At 42.6% G+C, this 23,710-nt stretch overlaps 1 protein-coding gene across 2 annotated transcripts in view; it reads right to left on the bottom strand.

The window, feature by feature from the left end:
- OSBPL3 (oxysterol binding protein like 3) overlaps positions 1 to 23,710 on the bottom strand; it is a 162,851-nt gene that overhangs the window by 28,003 nt on the left and 111,138 nt on the right. The window contains exons 11-17 of one of the 2 annotated variants that reach the window (XM_081102192.1): positions 22,988 to 23,091; positions 22,692 to 22,784; positions 20,578 to 20,734; positions 10,353 to 10,480; positions 6,862 to 6,957; positions 1,807 to 1,941; positions 781 to 874 (exon numbers count right to left, since the gene is read on the bottom strand). In XM_081102192.1, coding sequence (XP_080958318.1) covers positions 781 to 874; positions 1,807 to 1,941; positions 6,862 to 6,957; positions 10,353 to 10,480; positions 20,578 to 20,734; positions 22,692 to 22,784; positions 22,988 to 23,091 — 807 coding nt within the window. The remainder of the gene's footprint in view (positions 1 to 780; positions 875 to 1,806; positions 1,942 to 6,861; positions 6,958 to 10,352; positions 10,481 to 20,577; positions 20,735 to 22,691; positions 22,785 to 22,987; positions 23,092 to 23,710) is intronic. The other variant, XR_013996587.1, reaches the window with a different exon arrangement.

Raw genomic sequence — 23,710 nt, forward strand, 5'->3', positions numbered from 1 at the left:
TTCTGCTTATTCAGTTAACATGTTACTTTTGCATGCTATTCAGAGTTCTTCTAGAACATCATCTATAATGACTGTAAAAAGTCCCATTCTATGGATATGCCACAATTGACTGAATCATTCATCTACTGTTGGATTTGGATTTATTTCAATGTTTTGCTATGATGCAAACAAGTAGTGAATGTTCATATACCTAGATATTTGATTATCTCTGATAATTTTCATAGGAAATAGAATTACTATGCCATAAACTATGAACATTTTTGGATTCATATGAGCAGAGGGCTGGCTCCTCAAGAAGGCGGCATTGACTTCCCATCTGTGAGCCGCATAGGTGAGTGTCCACCTCCTGAGGCTCTCTCGGGCTTGTCATCATTCAATTTTAATTTCTGACAAATCATAAGCCCCGTAGAATTCCTAAATTATGAAAACCACTAGATACCTAAAGGCAAAAAGTTATATTCTAATATGTCTGGAGAGAGAATGTTTGACCAATAAGGGTTATCTGTTGTACTAATCTTTGATATTTATATAATTGGTATACCCTCACTTTAGAAAATAGAAATTTACACAAGTAGGCAGATTTATTTGAATGAAAACATTTTTCTCATGTGAGTGAGTACTGTCTTCCCACCTGGGTTATAAAACCTTGAGAGGGACCATATCTGAATTTTCTTATATAGTTCTTGTTACAGTTCTTGGCCTGCAACAGGTTCTCTTTATATGTTTATTAGTATTCCATGAAGATCCAGATTTTCAGAGATCAAATAATTTAAGTCTTACCCAAGGTTTGTCTCTCATTGTCTAAGTCATTACTGAGATTGTCCAAGGAAAGGTTATCACTTATGTCACTGACATATGAATCGTCCTCAGAACCCTATGGGAAAGAAGAAATAATATACCTTAGAGTGAGAGTAAACAAGCCAGGTTTTCATAGAACCTGTACGCAAAATCAGCAAACACTTTCAATCCCACTCTTCGAACTTAGAGAAATAGTTCTGGACGCTGTTTTTACTGGGGCCACTCACCTGCCTGCCTAGGGGCATTCACAGCAAACAGCTGTTATTAAAATCCTCGCACTTTCGTTCTCACAAGGAAAACACAAGTAAACCTAAGATTTTAGTTGTTATTAAAATTCTTATTAACTCAGGCTGCATTTTCAGAATGTGTTAGTGTTTGGCAGAATGAGTTACAATTTGTCTTTGAACTATTTGTGAAAAAAATAATCTTCTATAGAAATTAATAAGATGAGTACTTCTAAAGGGATAAAATTATCAATACACACTATACACAGCAAGGCCAACTATGACACTTGTCTCCTCAGGAGAGTATGAATTTTATGCATCAATTTAAAATAATATTGTTAAAAATTTTAAAAATTAAAAATATTGTTATATGTTATAAAGTATTATAATGACCATATTACAACATAATTATAATAATTTATGTTGTAAATTAATATAGGCTGAATTCAATGATTAAAAAATATCCATGATGCTAATTTCTGGCCCTGTAGTTAGAAATATTACATATCAAACCGCTAATAGTCAAAATTGTTAACCTGTCATTGAAAAGAGGGATAGCAAGTCAAGTAACAGAAATAAGGATGCCCAATACCTACTTTCCCAACTTTTTATTCTAAGGTCTTGTAGCCTTTTGTGCAATGTGGGGTAGGAGTCATAACGAGATCCCAGAATATAATGGTAGAAAGGAGCAACTGAGTTTAGTGTTTCTAGAGATGAGTATTTACGGGATGGGTACAGCAACAGAAGAGACTCTGAGGCACATGACTGAACACAATGGTCAAACCTCATTTTCTGAAGAGCTAGGCGATAACAGGACTTCCTGGGCATCGAAGAACTCTGACAGGGAGTCAGTGATGGAGAGCCGACTCTCATTAGAAAGCTGATGGACCAGGGGCCGGTTGTCATCGGTGGAGTTTTCCTATTTAAAACACAAAAACAAGAATACATATATATTTAGAAACGGTCTCAAGAGAAGCAAAACACACAACTGATTTGGTTGCATGATACGCAAGGTCGCAGGCCCATGCAAACAAGCAGCTCAAAGCAGAGGTCAGCTCCAGAGTTGAGGAGAAACAAGCCTCATATGAAATAAAATGAAAAACGAAGGCCTCCTCCGAATGGGTGCCTCACTTACAGGCACTTCACTGCTCAGGCACATGAGCAAATCTCAAAGCCAGAGAAAGACTGTCCAGGCCAGTCCCTGTCGCATTGAAGAGGGAAACGTTCCCACGCTCTCTGAATCACATTCCCTTATTTCCTACGGCTGCAGGGTGCTGCTTTTCATCCTAACGTTCCTCTGAGTTGTACTGCATGCGTGTCCTTGCATGGCTGGGCTGAGCAGCCTCGCTCTCTTCTGCCCCACGTGCTCACGGAGGCCAGCATGCTGCTTGTGAGCCGTCCCTTGACAAATAAACAGTGTGTTTTGGTCCAGAAGTGCCCCTGGTGGCAGATCATTCATTATTCATGGATGGATGAATGAAATAAATTCTCTTTGTCTCTCTCCAACCACAATGACTCTGCGAGGGAAGGAAGTTCCCAACCCCCTTTAGAGGCTGCTACACAAATAACACAACAGCACACTGCAATGCTCTATTCTCATCTTGCCTGGCTCTCCATCCCTTCTTCCCTGGGTCTAGATCAGTGGCTCCCACTCATTGAGGCCAGAAGCCTGGTTTTATCCATCACTGGGGCACACGCCCCACAGGGGGGCAATTTGACTTTTAAGGAGGGCAATTAGAGAATGAGTTATTAATAGTGATTTTTTTGCATTTCTTATGGTTCTAGGGGCCTCATATACAGTACATAGATATATATTGTGACATATTTATGCATTTCAGTTCTCTATTATGTCTTAAAACTTTGCTATTTTTCATATAATTTCATATTATTATTTAACAATTTCTTAGTGATTTCCTCCTCAGTACTTCAACAGTCCTTTTGTTCTTTTATTTTTCTCTTTCATGGAGACCATGTACCTTGGAAGCTTGTTTAGACCAAGTTAATGGCCTTTTAGGCTTCCTCCACGTGAACAGGAGTTTACTTTTTAAATAATAAGAATTATGTGTCCCGGGGGGTGGGGGCATCAGGATTTTACAGACGCCTAGGTGGGGCCCGGCCAAAACAGGTTGGACCTGAATACTGGGGGTACAGCTTCTATCGAGTTGTAAGTGAAAAAAATCAATGTGTTTCAACAAATTGAGCCACTGCTTTGTGCTGGCCCCGGAGGGACACACTGATGGGTAAGACCCGGCGTCTGGCCTGAATGAGGGGTGCAGAGAACACACCAACACTCTGAGACCAAGACCGTGGGACATGGAGAGCGCTAGAAGCGGAGAGGAAGGTGAGGTGGTTCCGAAGCGGCTCTGGTTTGGGGAGGGCTGCACAGAAGAGGGGACAGTGACAGGCCTTGAGGAATGAGAACGGATTCAGCACAAGAGGCTTCGATGCCTCCCACCCAGAGGAGATGGATGCCCTGAACTCCCCGGACCTCCCATCTCTCACTGGGCTGACCCAGGAGCCGCTTCTGTGTCGTTACGTATCTGCTAAGAGCATCCCAGAATAACGGGAACAAAGGTTAGCGCGGATTATGTCTTCCCCAGAAGTTTTTCCAGTTCAGGACACACTCCTCCGTCTCATACACAAATGATGCCCAGAAGGGTGTGCTAAACAGGAGGACCACGGCAGACTTCCGTCCTTCATACAGGGCAAGGCCTCTCTATGAAATGCCTGCTTCTGGGGCACATTGAAATGCGGACCCCTTTGTCTTGGATTCTTCCTAACTAAGATAGCTGGCCCGAGGCATTCGCTCCAAGACCCACCCCATTTTAATATCTGCACAGCTTTCTGGAAAGCAGGCTTCTCTCTACCCTAACAAAGAGACCACGGTGGGATCTACAGATAAATACCACAGCTGTGCCCCCGTCTAGCCCCTTCTCAAGGGACAGGGAGACAGCGCGGTGAGCGAGGGAGCTCCTGTAATGCTCACTGAACTGCCCTGTCTTTGGTGTGCTGCTGCCACATAAGACTCTAATGATTTATTTAGCTGCTCTACTCATTAATTATTACCGGTCACTCGTGCTCTCTACCTTCCTCCTAGACTGAGGTGTCAGAGGATGTCCGGGCTGATCAAGCCTGAAAGGAACACCCCAGCCCTCGCCCCTTCTGCTGTCCCACCCCAGCTACTTCCTATTAACACCTACGGAAGCTCACGGGACTGCACCCAGCACAGAGTCTGCACCACATGGGGCTTCATTTATTAGCACATTAATCTGGTCAGTTCAATGAAATGATGTCTCCTCAGTTTGTCTATTTTTTAAGTTACAAAAGATAAACAGAGAAAAGGGAGGGGGCGCATAATCCCATCACAGTGAAGCAACCACTGCAACTCTTTTGATACATTTCTCTACAACCCTCTCTATACATATAGCTTTGCTCTGAAATAATTGTAATCTCTACCCATCTAATTTTATAAACTTCCCCCAAACAACATTGCACTATAAATAATTTCAAAATTAATATTTGTTCTGAATATAAAAGTAATGTGTTCAAAACAGAAAATACAAAAAGTAGATAAACAGCACTTAAAGTCTCATTCCCCAGATGTGGCTCCTATTAACCTGGTGATGTACTTTTTGAAAAATTGGGACCCCACTGTCCCTTGTCTTTATCTAATCTGCTGAAGTCACGTAACATCACGTTGTGAACTTTTCCCCGGGCTGTTACAAGTTCTTTGACACAATGAACTTTAGTTGATAGATATTCTATTTTAATTGTGTGTCATAGGGAACCATTACCTTTATTGGAAATTAAAGGTGTTTCCAAATTTGTAAAGGTGGTGAACATGCTTGCAAATGTGTCTCTGAGTATAGCTCATTATTCCTTAGAATCAGTTCTCAGAACTAGAATTATTAAAAATGTTAAAGGTAAAATGTATGTTGCCTAATTGCATCAACAAGCAAGAGAACTTCTGCTTTCTCTACATGTGTAAGGGCACCGAACACTTTGATTTGGAAATATTTTGTGCTAATGTACTTGTTTTTATTAGCATTTCTTTGTTAAGAATTAGGTTGAACATTTTGTCCTTTTTTAAAAGAAACTGGATATAGAGATGCTAACACTGGAGGAGGCCCACCCTCTGCATTTCTTTATACTCTCCTAGGAATTTATAAGTATTACCAAATGGAAGGTTTTTAAAAAATTATCTGTACTTGGGGTAAACTGTGTCATTCCCTCCCACCCCATTTGTTTGTTGAGGTCTTAAGTTGCTTGCTATTGTTTATTAATTATTTAAGTATTAAATACATTATCATCTATTTAGCATTATTCAAGTCTGGCATTTTCTCTGAAAATGTTTTTTCCTAGTCTATTATATGCATTCTATTTTCACACACACCATTTTCCTCCTAAGAAAAAAGCCAAATCCAGTCAACATTTCTTTTGTAACTTTTCCTATTACTTCCACATTTAGGCAGTCCTCCTTACTCTAGGTACTTACTAAATATATTTTTAAAATTGATTTTTAGAGAGAGAGCAATGGAGAGGGAGAGAGAGAAACATTGATATGAGAGCAACACATCGACTGGCTGCTTCTTGCATACCCCCCCATGAGAGATCAAGCCCACAACCCGAGCATGTGCCATTAAAAGGAATCGAACCAGCAACCCTCGTGCCCGAGACAATGCCCAACCAACTGGGCCACACCAGCCAGGGCTTGATAAATTCTCCAGTGATTCATTTTAGTGTGCAATGGGAGATTTAAACTGCTTTCCAAATTGCTTTTGAGCTGTGCCAACCTAGCTGATTGAATAATCCATCTCTTTCCCATTGGTTTTTGAGCCTCTGCTATCATGTTTATTTATTTTACATATAAAATTATATTTATGCCTGAGGTAGTTATTCTGCCCATCCTTAAACTGTCACCGCCAGTGCTTCTGGGGCTGGCAGCCTGTGCGCTGACTCATTTCAGCCTCTAGTCCCCTCATCACGACACCACAGCTTCCCAAGGAGAGAAGGCTTGTGTGAGGGTTTGAGGACAGGAAAAGGAGAAAGATGGATTAAGATCAAACATTAGAAACTCCTTTCAAATTTACACACACACACACACACACACACACCCCTTGTATATTACCTTCTTATTTTTTATTTTAAATGCCCCAGTCTAATAAATTTGTTAATAAAAAACTAAGCACATCTGAGGAAGGCATATCAATACAAGATATAACTAAAAACAGTTGTAACCCTAATTACCCTTTTCTACTTCTCAAGCAGTTCACTTGTATTTTTCTGAAATTTCTCACTGTAAACACCTTCAGAGAGTGTTTTAGATGAACATCCCAAGTCTTGAGCAAGGACATTTTTTATGTAGTATCACCTGGCCAAGACCCTTCACTGTAAGAGTATTTTTTCCCTCAGAAGGTAAGGTTGTGCTTCTAAAAGGAAAAAAAGAAAGTATTGCAGGAAAAGGAGAAGGGAACAGCCGAGAAGGAGGAGTGGGTCTCACAGAGGAAGCCCAGGGAACTGGCAAGTTGAGGTCTCTTCAGAAGTAGCGGGAGAACACTTGTCGCTACAGTTCCCGCGGCGGCAGTACTGCCTAGTGAAACGGGGTGCTTAGGAGAAGAATGGGGGAGAGAGGCACAAAGGGAAGAAGAGTGCTGGGGGCCAGGGGAAGCAGTTAGCAGCAGACTGGAGAAAGCCTTGGGATCCGGGACCCCGCCCGGCGGTGGGAGGGCGGGGGGAGGCGTGGATGTGAGCAGCCCTCTGGAGGGGAGGAGGGAGCCAGGGCGCCCTGTGAGGTCACAGCGACGTCACCAGACCTTACCAGACCCGGAGCCTTACCCACCTCTGCCAGGCTGTCAGCAGCGGGGGGCTCGAGGAGCAGGGACTCGGCATGGATTCTGCGCAAGCGTCCTTTAAGGTCTGTGTTTTGTGCTAGGGCCTGGAACACGTTAAAAATAGTGTTTCAGAAAAGCACAGAGTGGGCCCGTGGCAGGGCCCCAGGGCACTTCCTGGACTTTTTCCTTGAATGCTATCCAACAGGACACGGGCTCTGAGATGCCTGGGGAATAAAAGATATTAAACTCTGGACACCACAGCCCTTCTCTAATCTCATTTCCAAAGATGGAAGGAGAGGTTAGTAAGGCTTTTTTTTTTTGTGGAAAAGGAAATCACAAACACCCAGCTGCTGTTCTGACCAGCGGTTTCACGGCCCCTCCCTCTCCCCAGCTGCGTCTACAGTGTCCCTTGGGATCCCCAGGATGGGCTCCAGCACCCCAGGCAGATACCCAAACCCACGGATGCTCAGGTCCCTTATATAAGTGGCGTAGTATTCGGGTAGAACCTACGCACACCCTCTCATATACTTTAAAATCTCTAGATTACATATGGTACCAGACACAATGTAAATACTAGGTAAATAGTTGTTATACTGTATTGTTTAGGGAATAATGACAAGAAGAAAGTCTGTACATGTTCAGTACAGACCCCACCATCGCAGCCATCATAACCATGGTAGGCCTAACTACATGGTCCATGGCAGCAACAACGTAACATTTTTTTAAAGAATATTTTCTGCCCTAGCCAGTTTGGCTCAGTGGATAGAGCATTGGCCTGCGGACTAAAGGGTCCCGGGTTCGATTTTCGTCAAGGGCACGTGCCCCAGTAGGGGGCATGCAGGAAGCAGCCGGTTGGTGATTCTCTCTCATAATTGATGTTTCTATCTCTCCCTGTCTTTTCCTCTCTGAAATCAATAAAAATAATTTAAGAAAAGAAAAAAAAGGCCTTGGGCTAAACCCGTGGATGTGGAGCCCGCGGATACAGAGGGCTACTGCAGCTGCTGGCCACGCCCCTCCCTAATGATTCCAGCTTCTCTCATCTTTAAAAAGATGCTGCTCTCACCCCTTACGATTGGCCATATTTTAATGTTATCTAATGATCACCCCAGTTGAACTGAATCTTGGAAAGTAGGATTTTCAGAGGATTAATTTTATTGTTTCCCAATATAGCTAGCTGTTTGATTGTTTTAGTCATTCTTTGTGATTAAGATATTTGATTTTTAAAGAAAAGAAAAACAAAACTCACTTACCTGGATGAGGGCTCAGAGCCAGGGCCCTGGAATGAAGGTGTAAGGTAGGAGCACCTGGCATCTACCACACCTCTTTGATCTCTCCCCAGGGCAGCTCTGATTCCCTCGCTCAACCTCCCAACTGGGAAGGAACTGGCTTGACGGTAAAAGAAGGCGTGTCCCTCACGCCTCTGTCCGCTGAGCTTCGTGACTAACTGCTCTCCAAGTTCTGTCCCCACAGACTGCCCCCAGGTCCATCCTGCCTGTCTGTCTGTCTTCCTGATCTCTTCCAAGAATCTCACAGCCCTTCCCCCAGGGCCGACCTGCTGAGGACACAGAGGATGTGGCTTGGCCTGGATCTCTAGCAAAGATTCTGGCTTTATTGTTAGGACCATGAATGGAATGGGTTCCTTGGAAATTCCTGAAAATCGTTCAGGAAACACTGAGTGAACGTTTCTTAAATGCACAAAACAGATTGTTACATGCAGCAACAATCTCTACACTTGCTTTATTCTGGCCAGTGAGTCGCTGGTTTCTTAATATAAGTGGCTAGAATCTATACCAGTGGCTGGACTCTGTGGCCTGGAAAAGGTGCTATTTTGCTAGCTTCTTTTTCCTTTGCAAGCCACAGGCAGAAGAAAGAAAAATATCAAGACTGCACACACAACACAGCATATACATTCTGATAGCCCCAAGAAGGCCTTATAACTTTACTTTTTGAAAAACCAATTTAACCGGCAATCTAAGGCAGAAAGGAAAGCATCGTTCTGTTTTATCCTAAGTTTCCAAAATCCTGAGTTGGGTTGAGAGGGACTTCCTGAGCGAAGGTAAGGACAACGGTGGCCTGGGACACCAGGGCCAAAGGCATCTCCATAGTCTCTACCCCAGGAGGCCCGCCCTCCAGAGGATGAGGGCGGGGAGAGGGGCCTCTGAAAGCACTGAAAGCCAACCTACTGGGAACAATGAGAAATGCCTTTGCCACTAAAAAACGAGAGAGAGAGAGAGAGAGAGAGAGAGAGAGAGAGAGAGAGAGAGAGAGAGAGAATGAACCACCTCGCTTCTCTGGAACCAAGGCAGCACCCAGTGTGAGTCCCAAGGGGTGTTTCTCTCTACGACCTTGAAGATCGCAGCTCCTCAAGGCTCTGGACATGCAGTCAGTCCACGTTACTTCTTATTTCTTTCAAAGGCAACATACCTGAAATGTTCAACCTGTGAATATTCCTTGGGTACTTTACAATAACAGTATGTACTCCAGGTAATGCATTTACCCTTAACATTACACCGAGAACATTACTCTTCTCAGTAACTTGATGATAGGAAACATGAATGGCTACTTTCTAGTTCTCTCAGTTGGCTTCTGAAAACAAGATCCTAAAATTCGCCTCCCCTACCTGACCCTAAATAGGAAGTTCAGTATTTCTTCTGATGGTAATCTCACGGTGCGCACACTCCCTTGTTACCATGGGAATTCCAAAGGATGGGCAAAAGGAGAAGCAAATGAGTGTTTTGTTTTAAAACTTCTCTAGCTTTTTGATAGATACAAAGTGAGCAGCCAGACAACATCAGCCGCTCAAGGCAGAGCGTTCTAGGACACAGCCCTTCAATGGAGCCTCGCTCCTGCGAGGAATAAACTGGAGTCGATGAAGAAAGGGAGAGAGAGCAAATATCAGAGAGGCTTTCTGACGGGCAGCCGAGGCCTGACTTCTGGGGTGCAAAGGCAGACTGTTCCCTATGCTGCATGTGACGCATCTGAATGTTTTCTATCAAATCAAATCACATACAATCAAGTCATTTCCACATCTCTGGGAGAGTGGTCAGCAGAACCTGTGCTGTGCAGCAGAGAGGACAAGGGTGAACTGAGAATTTAGTTCTGCTGCCTGTGATTTGGGAAGTCGGTCTAAGCGTGTGTAGTCTTAGGTACAGAAATGTCCAACTGTCAGATGCCGTAAGCACGAACAAACCAATGTCTGTCACACACACACACACACACACACAGCCAAAGCTTTACAGGATCAGAAGAGTCAAGATAAAGAGGAGGAAACCAAACATGAAGTATATCTTATGCTCAGTGAAATACTGGCTACTAAGATTTGGGGTAGGCTTCGTTTGGGTCTTTAGAATAAGCAGATCTGATGAAAGACTAGAATATAATTTGGATAATTTGTTTGGTTTTCTCATGAATTTTCTACACAACCACGGAGATGGAAACTAGAAAATTCAGGAGCCTGGCCGCACTGTCAGGTGTTTGTGGACACAGACATGGCACTTACGGATGACAGGGCACGCTTCAGACCAATGACCTGCGCGGAGGGGGACGCGGCGTCCTGCTCCAGCAGCTGCTTCAGCTTCTCTCTCTCCGTTGAGATGGTATTAAAAGCCGACCTTAAAGTGAAGTAAACTATAAAGATATAATTATTATAAAAAGGAATGAAAGAAGAGGTATCATTAAAAATGAGATACAGAGAGATGTATTTCTTATAAGAGAACTTAGAAAAGTAATAGCCCTGAATATATAGAGTGCAGGAAAGTCATCTCTAAATTGACTTTTTGAAAACACATCTGGAATGTACAACACTCAGAGTGAACCCGAACCTAAGCTATGGACTCTGGGTGATAATGCTGTTTTAATGTAGGTTTAATGACTGTAACAAAGGGACCACTCTGGAGGGATGCTGATAGTGGGGGAGGCTGTGTGTGTGTGTGTGTGGGGGGGGAGTATATGAAAAACCTATAGTTTATAAGCACAATTTTGCTGTGAACCTAAAATTGTTCTGAAAAATACAGTCTATTAAATTTTTTAAATCACATTTGCAATTCCAAAGCCCCTACCCACTATAAAATTCCATAATTTTATGACTTATCATCAAGAAGTTTTGACACTTGAAAGAACTATACTTCTGGATTCTTATTAATATTTAGTTTTGTTTGTATCTCCAAAGATTGAAATGTTTGAAAACAAAGCTTACTGGTTTTCAGGATAACAACAGTAACAATGCAATAGGGAAAGCAGATAGCACCTTAATTGGTGACCAAAATTAATCACTGGTGAGAGTCAGATGGGCTTGGTGTTATTTGGGGTGAAATACCCTGAAAAGACACAATGTCCTTTTTGTTATATGCCAACCGGGGACAGACAATCTGAATCTGATCATGAGGAAGCAGCAGACAAGCCCAAATAAGGAACATCCTATTATTAAAATTTGGCCTATATGTCAGTTTAATCAAAGAGAGGGGCTGAGGAACTGACCCTGGTTAAAGGAGACTAAACAGGCACAACAATTACACCCAATATATGATCACGGCCTAGATCAGTGATGGCGAACCTATGACACGCGTGTCAGAGGTGACATGTGAACTCATTTTTTGGTTGATTTTTCTTTGTTAAATGGCATTTAAATATATAAAATAAATATCAAAAATATAAGTCTTCGTTTTACTATGGTTGCAAAGATCAAAAAATTTCTATATGTGACATGGCACCAGAGTTAAGTTAGGGTTTTTCAAAATGCTGACATGCCGAGCTCAAAAGGTTGCCATCACTGGCCTAGATCCTATATTAAAGGGGAAAAGTGCTATTAAAGGGTATCACCAGGATGACTGACAACATTTGAATATGGAAGGTATAGGTAACAGTACTGTTTCAATGCTAAATTTCCTGGATTTCATGCCTGAACTGTGGTTAAGGATATCCCTATCCTTAGGAAATCCACACTGCGGTATGAAGGCATAAGAAAGACATGACATGATTCCGCCTCACACAGTTCAGAAAAATAAGCACATGTGTAATTGGATGTGTGTCAAAAGAGATAAAATAAATGCGGCAAAATATTAAAAATGGTGAGTTTGAGTAAAGTATATATGGGAGTTATTTGTATTGTTCTTGCAACTTGTCTGTGAGTTTGAAATTATTTCAAAATGCATAAGGTGTTACCTACCTTCTTCCTTGTTAGTCTTTCCCGCTGCTTTATCCAGAACTCCCACCCTTAACCTGTCAGTTGGCTACTCTGCTCACTTCAGTGAGCATTTGGGTGTAAAGAGAGCTTAGCAGATGCCTGAGCTGATGTTTTAAAAACCATTAACACATACGACAAAAAAATTCAGCAGATGTTGATCACAGAATGTACAAATTACCTCCTACGAATGAGAAAACTGTCATCTAAACTATTGATAATGGATATATCTTTCCAAGCTCTTTGATTATACTTTGCCTTAGAAGGGCAGGAAGAAGGAAGAGACATATTTCTGCTCAAGTGTCCTGGCATATCATTGAATTCCACGGGTTGCATTTTTAGAGGTATTGCTGTTCAAGAGTGGCCTATTTAGTATCACAGAATGACTTCCTTCATTTCAAAGCCACAAGGACCATGGACCCTTTCTCTAGATTGTCACTGAACTTGTCTGCAGTTGCGGTGTTTAATGATAGACTTAGAGCATCTTCACAAAGTCATAGTACAAATAAGCAATCTGTCTAAACACACACACACACACACACACACACACACACACACACACTATGGTGCTTCTCTCTACATATGACCGAGGTCAAGCATCAACAGGTACTACAATTTCTAATAACGTCGGCTCTTTGATTTAAAGGATTTGATTAAAGCAGAATAATGGGCAGCACAACAGAGTGACCAACAGTGTGGGCTCCCACACCAGCCCTGGGTTCCTCCCAGCTCCATCCCTTACTCCCTGAATGACTTTGGACCTGAACTCCAGTTACCTCATGTGTGGATGGGGACGATGATAGCATTTACTTTGTAAGATCGTTAGGGGGTTGACTGAGATAATGCACTTAACCCAATGCAGAGCATACAATGAATCATAAATGTTATTGCAACAGTAATGGTGATGGAGAGGAAAGAAAACAGGACAATGCAAGTGGTGGATAGTCTCCTGAAACGCAGCAGCAGTTTCAGGAGGATTCTTCAGTCTTTAGCCAGGACAATACCGATAAATAACTGCATTCAGGTACAGGTTCTATGAATGTGGCATCGACCAGAATCTACTGAGCAGCAAAAGAGCAGCCTCAGCAGGAAAGCAACAGCCCCACAGTTAAGAACGGCATCTCATGTCTATTAGACAGGCACTGCCCGCCTTTGCACCTCCTCAGGACCCGGCGCCCAGCTGAGTGGGTGCCTGGGGGGTGCCGCTTCACTGTCATTTCTTAAATTGAGGTATAATTGGTAAGATAGCATTAGTTTCAGGTGTACAACAAAATGGTTCGATATTTGTACACATTGCAAAATGATCACCACAATAAATCTAGTTAGCATTCGTTACAATTTTTTTCACTGTCCTATTTATTGCTCTAAATTAAATAAATGTGACACTCGGCTGGCTGCCACTTTGCTAATCAGTTCTCTGGCTTCCAGAGGCCTGCACTAAAGCTAGGCAGTCAACCAAGCTACAAGATTCCTATCACAATTTTTAACTTGGCAGAACACACACCTTTTGGTTCAAAATGTATAGCGGACAAGACTGTGGTGGACACTAACTAAGCCAAAAGAAACTCATATAGTCACCATATTTAATTTTAAGGTCAAAGCCACCTGGCAAAGTGATCTAGAAGACCAGATCCCCATGCACTAAATTTCTTAAATGACTGCTGAGGCCCACTCAGAGGACAATAATACAGTGCTTTACAGCAGTCTCCTGACCCAGCACACAGAGCAGTGGTTAAAGGCTGCTCACAGGAGATCATCTTTGTATTAATCGTTAAGAATCTCAGAGGTCAGGAATATTCCCTGTGACAGGAGTGTTCTCTTACTAATTTCTAACATGATGCTAGAGAAAAAGAAAAAGAAAGAAACTGGTGTAGCACACCTATGGATATCTGATAATGAACGAGACCACATGGAAAGTCTTAGATGCTCAACTACAAAGAACCTCACAGACCAGGAAGGTCACTGCCACATAGAAGCACCAGCACCTCCTGGTCACAAGGCCTGTGGCCCATGCTTCTCAGAGCATTTGCTGTCTCATAAAGCAGTCCGCTCCTCTGGGGTAATAAAGTCCTTTGTGCTCCTACGTTGACATTTACCCCGGTGTCTCCTCATTGGCCTCTTCCTGGAAGGCAATTACGGCGTCTCTGTTCACTCATCTTTTCCCCAGGCTGTCTTTAGCCATTTCTCACACCCCCTCACTGTACTGAGAGAGTGGACACAAGTTGGCCTTCTGACAAAATGGAATGCCATAAGCATCATGCAGTTGACGTAGTGATCTCTACCTTTCCCGTTTCTGCCAGCTTCCATACTGTCTTTTTTCCCCCTCAATATATTTTTTATTGATTTCAGAGAGGAAGGGGGTGGGATAGATAGACAGAAACATCAATGATGAGAGAGAAACACTGATTAGCTGCCTCCTGCACACCCCACACTGGGGATTGAGCCCACTACCCGGGCATGTGCCTTGACCAGGAATTGAACCATGACCTCCTGGTTCATAGGCCAACACTCAAACACTGAGCCAGGCCAGCTAGGTCCATGCTATCTCCTACTGAGTTCAGTGGTGAGAGTATAGACAGCATGTTTGGATAGCCAAGGCTGGTACTGAAGGACACCCATTCTCTTAATTTACCTGAGCTCTATTTTTTAAAATGCCCCTTCTCTAGAAGTTTCTCAGAAAAGAATAAGTACTTGAGGAAGACATGCAAATCACAGACATCACCTCCCTGGTGGCAGTCTGGTACGAGGTTAAGGAAGTTTGTAACAAGGCAAACAGGAGCCAACATCCCACTCTACCACTTAGTTACTGTTCAGATGTTGGACAAATCCTCAGTTTCCACATCTGCATGTGTGCAGAGTGCCCATATCTCAAGAATGCTCTAAGGCAGAGATGGCGAACCTATGACACGCGTGTCAGAGGTGACATGCGAACTCATTTTTTTGGTTGATTTTTCTTTGTTAAATGGCATTTAAATATATAAAATAAGTATCAAAAATATAAGTCTTTGTTTTACTATGGTTGCAAAGATCAAAAAATTTCTATACGTGACACGGCACCAAAGTTAGGGTTTTTCAAAATGCTGACACGCCGAGCTCAAAAGGTTCTCCATCACTGCTCTAAGGAAACAGAGAGGAAGTGTGCCACTGTATAGCATCCAACCCATAGTAGGACACATTGTTTATCTTTCCCTGTTTAATGAAAACCACATTTTGGTGAATTTTCTTTAAAATGTTAATATACCTAAAATATCTCCTAAAGCAGTCCACTCTTCTGGGGTGGTTTCATCTTTTGTAATCTGCATTCCCTAATTTCCAAACCTCACAGAATGTCCATGGTTTTAAAACATTTTCTAACCCATATTTTATCTAAAAGATTCTTTAAGTGTAAACACACTGAGTAATTTCATTAAATGGTTCTACTTTATTTACCCATTATTTACATAAATACAATTGCCCAGCAGATTTTTATGCCAAATTCTTAAATTTGGTTAATAGTCTGGTTTTGATAAATAGTCTGATTTTGCTTTAAGCCATATATATCTTTTAACTGTTAATTGATGAAAATGACATCATTGTGACACACTTGGCTTTTTATGCAAAGCCTCCATAAGCTCAAAACCATTAGAAAATGACCACTTAACCACTGGGCACCACTGGCTGGGATCCTGTGTTGAGTTTTTTGTTTTTGTTTAGGTTTTTTTTTTTTAATTAAATCTTTATTGTTCAGATTATTACAGTTGTTCCTCTTTTTTCTCCCCATAGCTCCCCTCCACCCGGTTCCCACCCCACCCTCTGCCCTTACACCCCCCCTCCACTGTCCTCATCCATAGGTGAACGATTTTTGTCCAGTCTTTTCCCGCACCCCCCAAATCCCCCCCCCCAAGAATAGTCAGCCCATTCCCTTTCTATGCCCCCGATTCTATTCTATTCACCAGTTTATTCTGTTCATCAGATTATTTATTCACTTGATTTTTAGATTCACTTGTTGATAGATGTGTATTTGTTGTTCATAATTTGTATCTTTACCTTCTTCTTCCTCTTCTTAAAGGATACCTTTCAGCATTTCATATAATACTGGTTTGGTGGTGATGAACTCCTTTAGCTTTTTCTTATCTGTGAAGCTTTTTATCTGACCATCAATTCTGAATGATAACTTTGCTGGATAAAGTAATCTTGGTTGTAGGTTCTTGCTATTCATCACTTTGAATATTTCTTGCCACTCCCTTCTGGCCTGCATGGTTTCTGTTGAGAAATCAGCTGACAGTCGTATGGGTACTCCCTTGTAGGTAACTGACTTTCTTTCTCTTGCTGCTTTTAAGATTCTCTCTTTGTCTTTTGCTCTTGGCATTTTAATTATGATGTGTCTTGGTGTGGTCCTCTTTGGATTCCTTTTGTTTGGGGTTCTCTGCGCTTCCTGGACTTGTAAGTCTATTTCTTTCACCAGGTAGGGGAAGTTTTCTGTCATTATTTCTTCAAATAGGTTTTTAATATCTTGCTCTCTCTCTTCTTCTGGCACCCCTATAATTCGGATGTTGGTACGCTTGAAGTTGTCCCAGAGGCTCCTTACACTATCTTCACACCCTATCTTACACTATCTTTGCACCCCTTTGTGGGCTGTGTGCAAAGTCTTGTTGTAGTTAAGCCTTGATTGTTGTTGGTATCACTGGGAGGAATTGACCTCCAAGCCAATTGCCTGTGAGAATCAGCTGTGTCTACAGTGGGAGAACTTCTGTGCTGGAGACACCCTTCTGGGGCAAGACTTGCTTCGATGGGGCTTTGGTGCTCACCGAGTCTGCACCCTGAGTATGTCCCTTATGGATCTGAGGAGTTGTAATCTGGATGGTTCCACTCTGACCACTGGGTAAACTGGCTCTTGGATCTAAGGAGGTGCTAATTTAGCCTCTGCCTGAGGCTACCCAGCAGGAGCTATGGAGAGATCTGCAGATTCCTCTTCTTTGCTTGGGGTTTGGAGGTGCCTAGATGAGGCCCAGCTGTGAAGCAATGCAAGCTGCTGTGGGGCCTGGAGCCTTTGGCCTTCTTTTGGAAGTTCTGGGTCTCTCTGACCCAGCTGCAGTTTGTTAGGTAATTTTCAGATTGCCAAGGGCCAGGCCTTTCATATGCAAAAGCCTCTGTGCACAGCTTGAGTGGGGTGGGGTCTCAGGGAGTCAACAGGGCGGAGCAAACAGCTATGGCTGATCCTCAGTCCTACCCTAAGAGGTAATCGCTGCAAGCACCTCTGAGAGAAAGCCGCCCTCGAGTTCCGCCCGATGCCAGTCCAGTTTCTCCCCGTATGAGTCTGGGTCCCCAGAGACTCGCCTGAACTGTAGTTCAGAGCAGTCGGGAGCTTGAGACTCCCTCCTGATTGAAAAAGACAACCGTGTCCTCAGTTGCCAGCCCTTTCCGCATGTGCCTCTGTACCTCTGCACTTTACTTCCGCACCTCCTCTGAGTCTCAGTGTGCTTTTCTCTTTCCTCCTAGTTGTAGAATTTCCACTCAGCCAGCCTTCCTATGGTTCTGGATGATGTCCGTTTTGTGTTTTAGTTGTATTTTTGAAGTGGTTGTACGAGGCAGCAATTTCCGGTGTTTACCTATGCCGCCATATTGGTTTCTCCCTGTGTTGAGTTTTAATTGAGTGGTCACAGGAGGGAACACAGCTCATGAGGCTCCCTGTGGAATTTACTGTCGCTAACCCCACGGCCCCAGCTGTTGTGGAGTAAGTGTGCCTGCACCTTTCCTGAGCACGGACCTTGACCTCGCATAGGTATGTGGCAGCCCTGCAGCCAGCTGGTTTTCACAAAGCCCCAAAGAGGAGCAGCTGGCCAAGGCCATTAGAGATGGCCCCGGGGCCAAGTCCTCTGCGGGAGAACAGGATCAATGGACCCTGTTCCGGCTGAGGAGCAGCCTCCTCGTGTAGGTAAAATGCAGGCATTTCCCTCTGCGGGGAGGCAGCATTTCCCACTGTTAAAAAGACAGTTCATATTATTAAAAAGTAAAGGTGTTTTATAGGCATTCCTCCCGCAAAACCTAACATGCAATGCCTAATTATAACTGATGCTTTAATAGTAGAGGACACATGGGGGAGAGGGGAGAAGAGCTTTAAAGGGTCAGGACAGGTAATTCTGCCCATTTCACAGATGGACCGTACTGCAGCACTGCAAGACGCTGACAAAGTTCCAGCGAGAGCGAGGGCAAGCGTTTGAGGTAGGAATCTGCAAAGAGCATGACATGGCTTCCCCATAACTAACATGTCTTAGGTTTGTAGACTAAGGAAAAAAAGAGAGCTAAAGTAATTAATAACAGGGAAGAAGAGAAATACTGGTCCAGGAGAGCAAGGGAATAGAAAGAATGTCTGCCTGGCTGGTGTGGCTCAGTGGTTGAGCATCAACCCAGGAACCAAAAGGTCACGGTTTAATTCTGGTCAGGACACATGCCCGAGTTGTGGGCTCAATTCCAGCAGGGGGCATGTAGGACGCAGCTGATCAATGAGTCTCTCTCATCATTGATGCTTCTATCTCTCTCTCCCTCTCCCTTCCTCTCTCTCTAAAACCAATAAAAATATTTTTAAAAACATAGAGGGAAAGTCTTATTTCCTACTGCAAGCACAGCCCTCCTATTTAAAAATATTTAACCTATTTTCTTCTTTAAAAACGATTAATATATGAAATTTAGAAAAGATAAACAAAGAAGATAATAAGTGTTACATCTCAGCCTCCATCATGAAAATGCTGGTGTATATCCATTCATCCATTTTGAGCATGCCTATACACACCAGGTTTATATAGTTTATTTTTTTCTGAAAAAAATGGGATCATACCTATAGATTGTTTTGTGACCTTGCATTTTTACTCACTGATATGCTATGAACTACTTCCTTCCTGTCTCTATGAAAATAGCCCTCGCTACCCCATGAAAGGGCAGTGAGCAGCCAGGTGAGGAGTACAGACTCTGGGGTCAGGCGGGTGAGGATTCAACTCTCAAATTGGCTATTTTCTACCATGTGACCTGCAGGAAGTTCTTCTCCAAGCCTCCAGTTTCTTACCTGTGTAATGGAGGTTACACTAACACCTACTCCCTAGGTTGTTGCTAGAATTAAATGAAATACAATGCAAGAAAAGTGCTTAGCAACTACCTGACAGACAGCCCTGAGCTCAAAATAAGCTATTATTATTATTATTATTATTATTATTATTATTAGGCTATTGACTATCCTATCATATGATTATATTATATTAAAAAAATACAGTCCCTCTGTTTGGGGCATTTAAGTGACCTCTAATTTATTTTTACTTTTCAATTTTGAAGTCATTATAGACTCATAGGAAGTGGCAAAAACAGTACAGAGAAGTCCTGGGTACCCTACATCCAATTTCCCACAGTGTAATATCGTACGTAATTATGGTACAATATCAAAACCGGGGAATTGACATTGGGATTGACTGCTCTTACTCAGATTTCACCATTTTACATGCTCTTGTTTATGTATATTTGTGTAAATATGAGTCAATGTAATTTTGTCATTTGTGTAGATTTGTGGAGCCACCATCAGAATCAGGACACAGAACTATTCATCACCACCAAGATCCCTCTTGCTACTTCTTTATAATCACACCCATACTTTCCCCCTTTCTCTCCTCCTTATCTGTAACCTTGGGCAACCATTAATCTCTTCTCCATCTCTGTAATTTTATCACATCAAAAGTGTTAGCAAGTGGAATCATACACTATGCAACCTTTTGAGATTGAGTATTTTCAGTCAGCATAATGCCCCTGAGGTTCCTTCAACTCATGTATAACCAAAGTCTACTCCCTGTCATAGCTGAGTAGTATTCCACTGTATGGATATACCATAGTTTGTTTAACCATTCATCTGTTGAAGAACATTTGGGTTGTTCCAGTTTTTGGCTAATACAAATAAACTTGCTTTGAATGCGTGTGTAAAGGTATTTGTGTGGAGTTAAGTGTACATTTTCTCTGGGATAAATGCCCAGGAATGTGAATGTTGGATTGCATGGTGTGTTTATTTTTATATAAAATTGCCAAACTTCTGTCCAGAGTGGCTATATCATATTGCATTGCCACCAGCATTTGGTACTATCAGTATTTTATTTTTTTTAACATTAGCTATTCTTATAGGTGCGTGGTAATATCATGGTTTTAATTTGCATTTCCTACTAGCTAGTGATGTTGAACATTTATTCCTAGTTTTTGATGTGATAAACAATGCTAAAATGAATATCTTTATTTGAATAAATTTTAAGTTAATTCCTACAAATGAATTCTTTAAAGTGGAGTTGCTTAATAGGCAGATTTTTTTTAAAGTACCAATTTACATCCCTATCAGCAGCATATAAATTACTCAGCTTTTAAATCATATCTAATGCTCTCACTATCTCCCCTAATAAGTTTAACAGACACTTCTTAGGGAAATTTAAAAAAAAATGGGTTGCCTAAAATCTCAAAAGATCAGGAAATTAACCAATCGAGGTCCTTCTCCAAGGATAGCCCACATTCAGACATGCGCTTAATATTTTCATTAAACACGTACCTTTATGGGCAATATGACACAGATCTTCTTGCATTTTAGAAAATTCAGATGAGGTTTCAGAGCCATCAGAATTATTTTTCTCTTCTCCAAAATCTAGTGTTGACAAATTAGGATTGGAAGAATGCAGTCTTTGTGGGCCACCAAAAGGTTTAGGGACCTAAAGTAACACCAAAAGGAGATATTTCTTTAGAGATGCAAATTGCTCAGAAAATTTACTTGTTTTTAAGATTGGAAAGTAGTAAGAAAAGGTCAATATGTAGGAAAGTCTTACTATTGAATGATTACTCATAAGAAAAATAAATGAAAATTCAGGAAAGCACTTTCTACCACAAGTTGTACTGGCTTCTTGCAAAAATAAAAATGGGTGAAAGCCCTAACTAGTTTGGTTCAGTGGTTGAGCATGGGCTTGCAGACTGAAGGGTCCTGGTTCGACTCTGGTCAGGGCACATGCCTGGGTTGTGGGCTCGATCCCCAGTAGGGGGCATACAGGAGGCAGCCAATCAATGATTCTCATCATTGATGTTTCTATCTCCTTCCCCCTCTCCCTTCCTCTCTGAAATCAATAAAAAAATTTTTTAAAATAATGGGTAAGAGCCTAGCTGGTTTGGCTCAGTGGAAAGAGCTCGGCCTGTGGACTAAAGGGTCCCAGGTTCGATTCTGGTCGAGGGCATATACCTTGGTTGCAGGCATATTCCCAGTAGGGGGTGTGCAGGAGGCAGCTTATCGATGTTTCTCTCTCATTGATGTCTCTAGCTCTCTATCCCTCTCTCCCTTCCTCTCTGTAAAAAAAAAAAAAATCAATGCCAAAACCGGTTTGGCTCAGTGGATAGAGCGTCAGCCTGCGGACTGAAAGGTCCCGGGTTCGATTCCGGTCAAGGGCATGTACCTGGGTTGCGGGCACATCCCCCATGGGAGATGTGCAGGAGGCAGCTGATTGATGTTTCTAGCTCTCTATCTCTCTCCCTTCCTCTCTGTAAAAAATCAATAAAATATATTTTTTAAAAAAATCAATAAAATATATTTAAAAAAGAATGGGTAAGAAAGCACATATAATATAGTCTGCCTTTATCTGTGGGGATATGTTAAAAGGCCCCATGGACACCTGAAACTGTGGATAATACTGAACCATATAGGCAGGCAATTTAAAACGTATGAATTGTTTATTTTCAGAATTTCCTTTTCATGTTTTTGGATTGTGGTTCACTGTGGAAAACCAAAACCAAAGAAAGCAAAACTGCAGTTAAGGGGAGACCGATATATTCTCTGGAAATGATAGAAGCATTAAAGCCATAGGTTGAAAATGATGGCTAAAGCTGCCGGGCTCTTCCTCATTATATTCAGTTCCTTCCTCCCAGCAATAATCATCCAGTGTCTAGCTTGTTAATAGTGGATAGGTTTAAAAATGTTTTCTTTGTTTGCCCCTGGTGCTTCTAGAAAATGAACTAACTTCTCACATATTTGTACACAAATCACTCTTCACTTTGAAAGTATTTAGGTTCAACCCATAAAGTGCTTTGAACCAAAGAGTCTACAAGAATACAGCAGATGACTTATCTGTAACTTTCTGATTTATCTGGACCCGAATATTGTTGCAATTTAACATGCAGTGGCCAAGCTACAAATCTTGGGCTCCAGCTTAGCTATGCATTGGGAAAGTCAGCAGCTAGTGTGACGCAGTAAACCTCTGACAGGAAAATTGGAGACAAGAAGCAAAAGAGCATCTGCACAATGTGCTGTTCCCAGAAACTCCAGCCCGTGGGCTCAGAGGTTGAGGAACCCACTGAGCAGCAGCGGAAGAGGCGGGTCAGAGCACCTACCCAAGCAGGGAAGCCAGCAGGCAGGCTAAGCACTAAAGAATGAGAAGCCAAAGCCCTCGAAATGGCTCTAGTCCCTCCAGCCTCATGCCATTTCCCTGACCCAGTATTACATGCCTGTCCTAGTGTCCAGAAAATCTCAGTGACCTAATTCCTCTCTCTGCACAGGGTATTTGATAGAATAATTAGAATCTTCACCTGTCTATTCTATGCTCCTACTTGAGTTCAAGCAGCCCCCAGCACGTGGCGTGCGGAGAAGGGCCAGGGGAGGAGCCAGCCCCCTGGGGAAGCAGTGGTTACCTGTAGTGTTCCTTTAGCATCTTTGCCAATAGCTCGGGACCGCCACCTCCTGTGCGATCTTTTCTCCTTTTTGGGACTTTCAAAAGCTCCACCCTTTGTTTCAAAATGGGAAAGAGAGCACAGACAGTAAGATCCACCAACCAATAGGGGAAAATGCACAGCAAAGTAACCATCTCCATCCCCTTAAACTTGGCCCAAGCACCAGACCAGACAACATCCACTGTTAGTGAAAGGCGGGGAGGAGAAAGGGAAGCAGGAGAGCACCAGGATGCAAACAGAAGAGGGACCTGGCTCACCTGGATGGCGTTGATAGCTGGCGCCGAATACGTCCGATGCAGGACGTCCATGCTCTGCAGGAGCTGGCTCATTTCCACCAGGTAGGAGTGGCAGTGTGCCAGGTCTGCGGGAGAAAAGCAAAAGGCCGGCTCAGGGGCACTTATCTGGCATTTAGGCATCGCTGTGCTAGCACAGCTACTTTTCTCATTTATTGGTATCTGATGTGCACCTGTTAGGTAGGAAATTTGACTTCCTCTTTTATAGGAGAGGCAGTAGACCAGTGATGGCGAACCTTTTGAGCTCGGCATGTCAGCATTTTGAAAAACCCTAACTTAACTCTGGTGCCGTGTCACATATAGAAATTTTTTGATATGTGCAACCATAGTAAAACAAAGATTTATATTTCTGATATTTATTTTACATATTTAAATGCCATTTAACAAAGAAAAATCAACCAAAAAAATGAGTTCGCGTGTCACCTCTGACACGTGTGTCATAGGTTCGCCATCACTGCAGGAGGCTGTCGTGGTTAAAGGTGTGCCCCTGGAGAACCAGGCTGCCTCCGTGTGAATGCACTTCATGAACTGTGACTCTGGCAAACTATGTAACTGCTCATGCCTCAGTTTTCTCATCTGGAAAGTGGGGATAATTGTACACCTAGCTCACAGTTGTGAGTTAAATGAGCTAATATATGCAGTGCGCTTTTAGAGTGCTGGCACATTGTAAGCACAAACTAAGCCATC

The sequence above is a fragment of the Myotis nattereri genome (genome assembly GCF_964212035.1).
Source record: "Myotis nattereri genome assembly, chromosome: 11".
Lineage (NCBI taxonomy): Eukaryota > Metazoa > Chordata > Mammalia > Chiroptera > Vespertilionidae > Myotis > Myotis nattereri.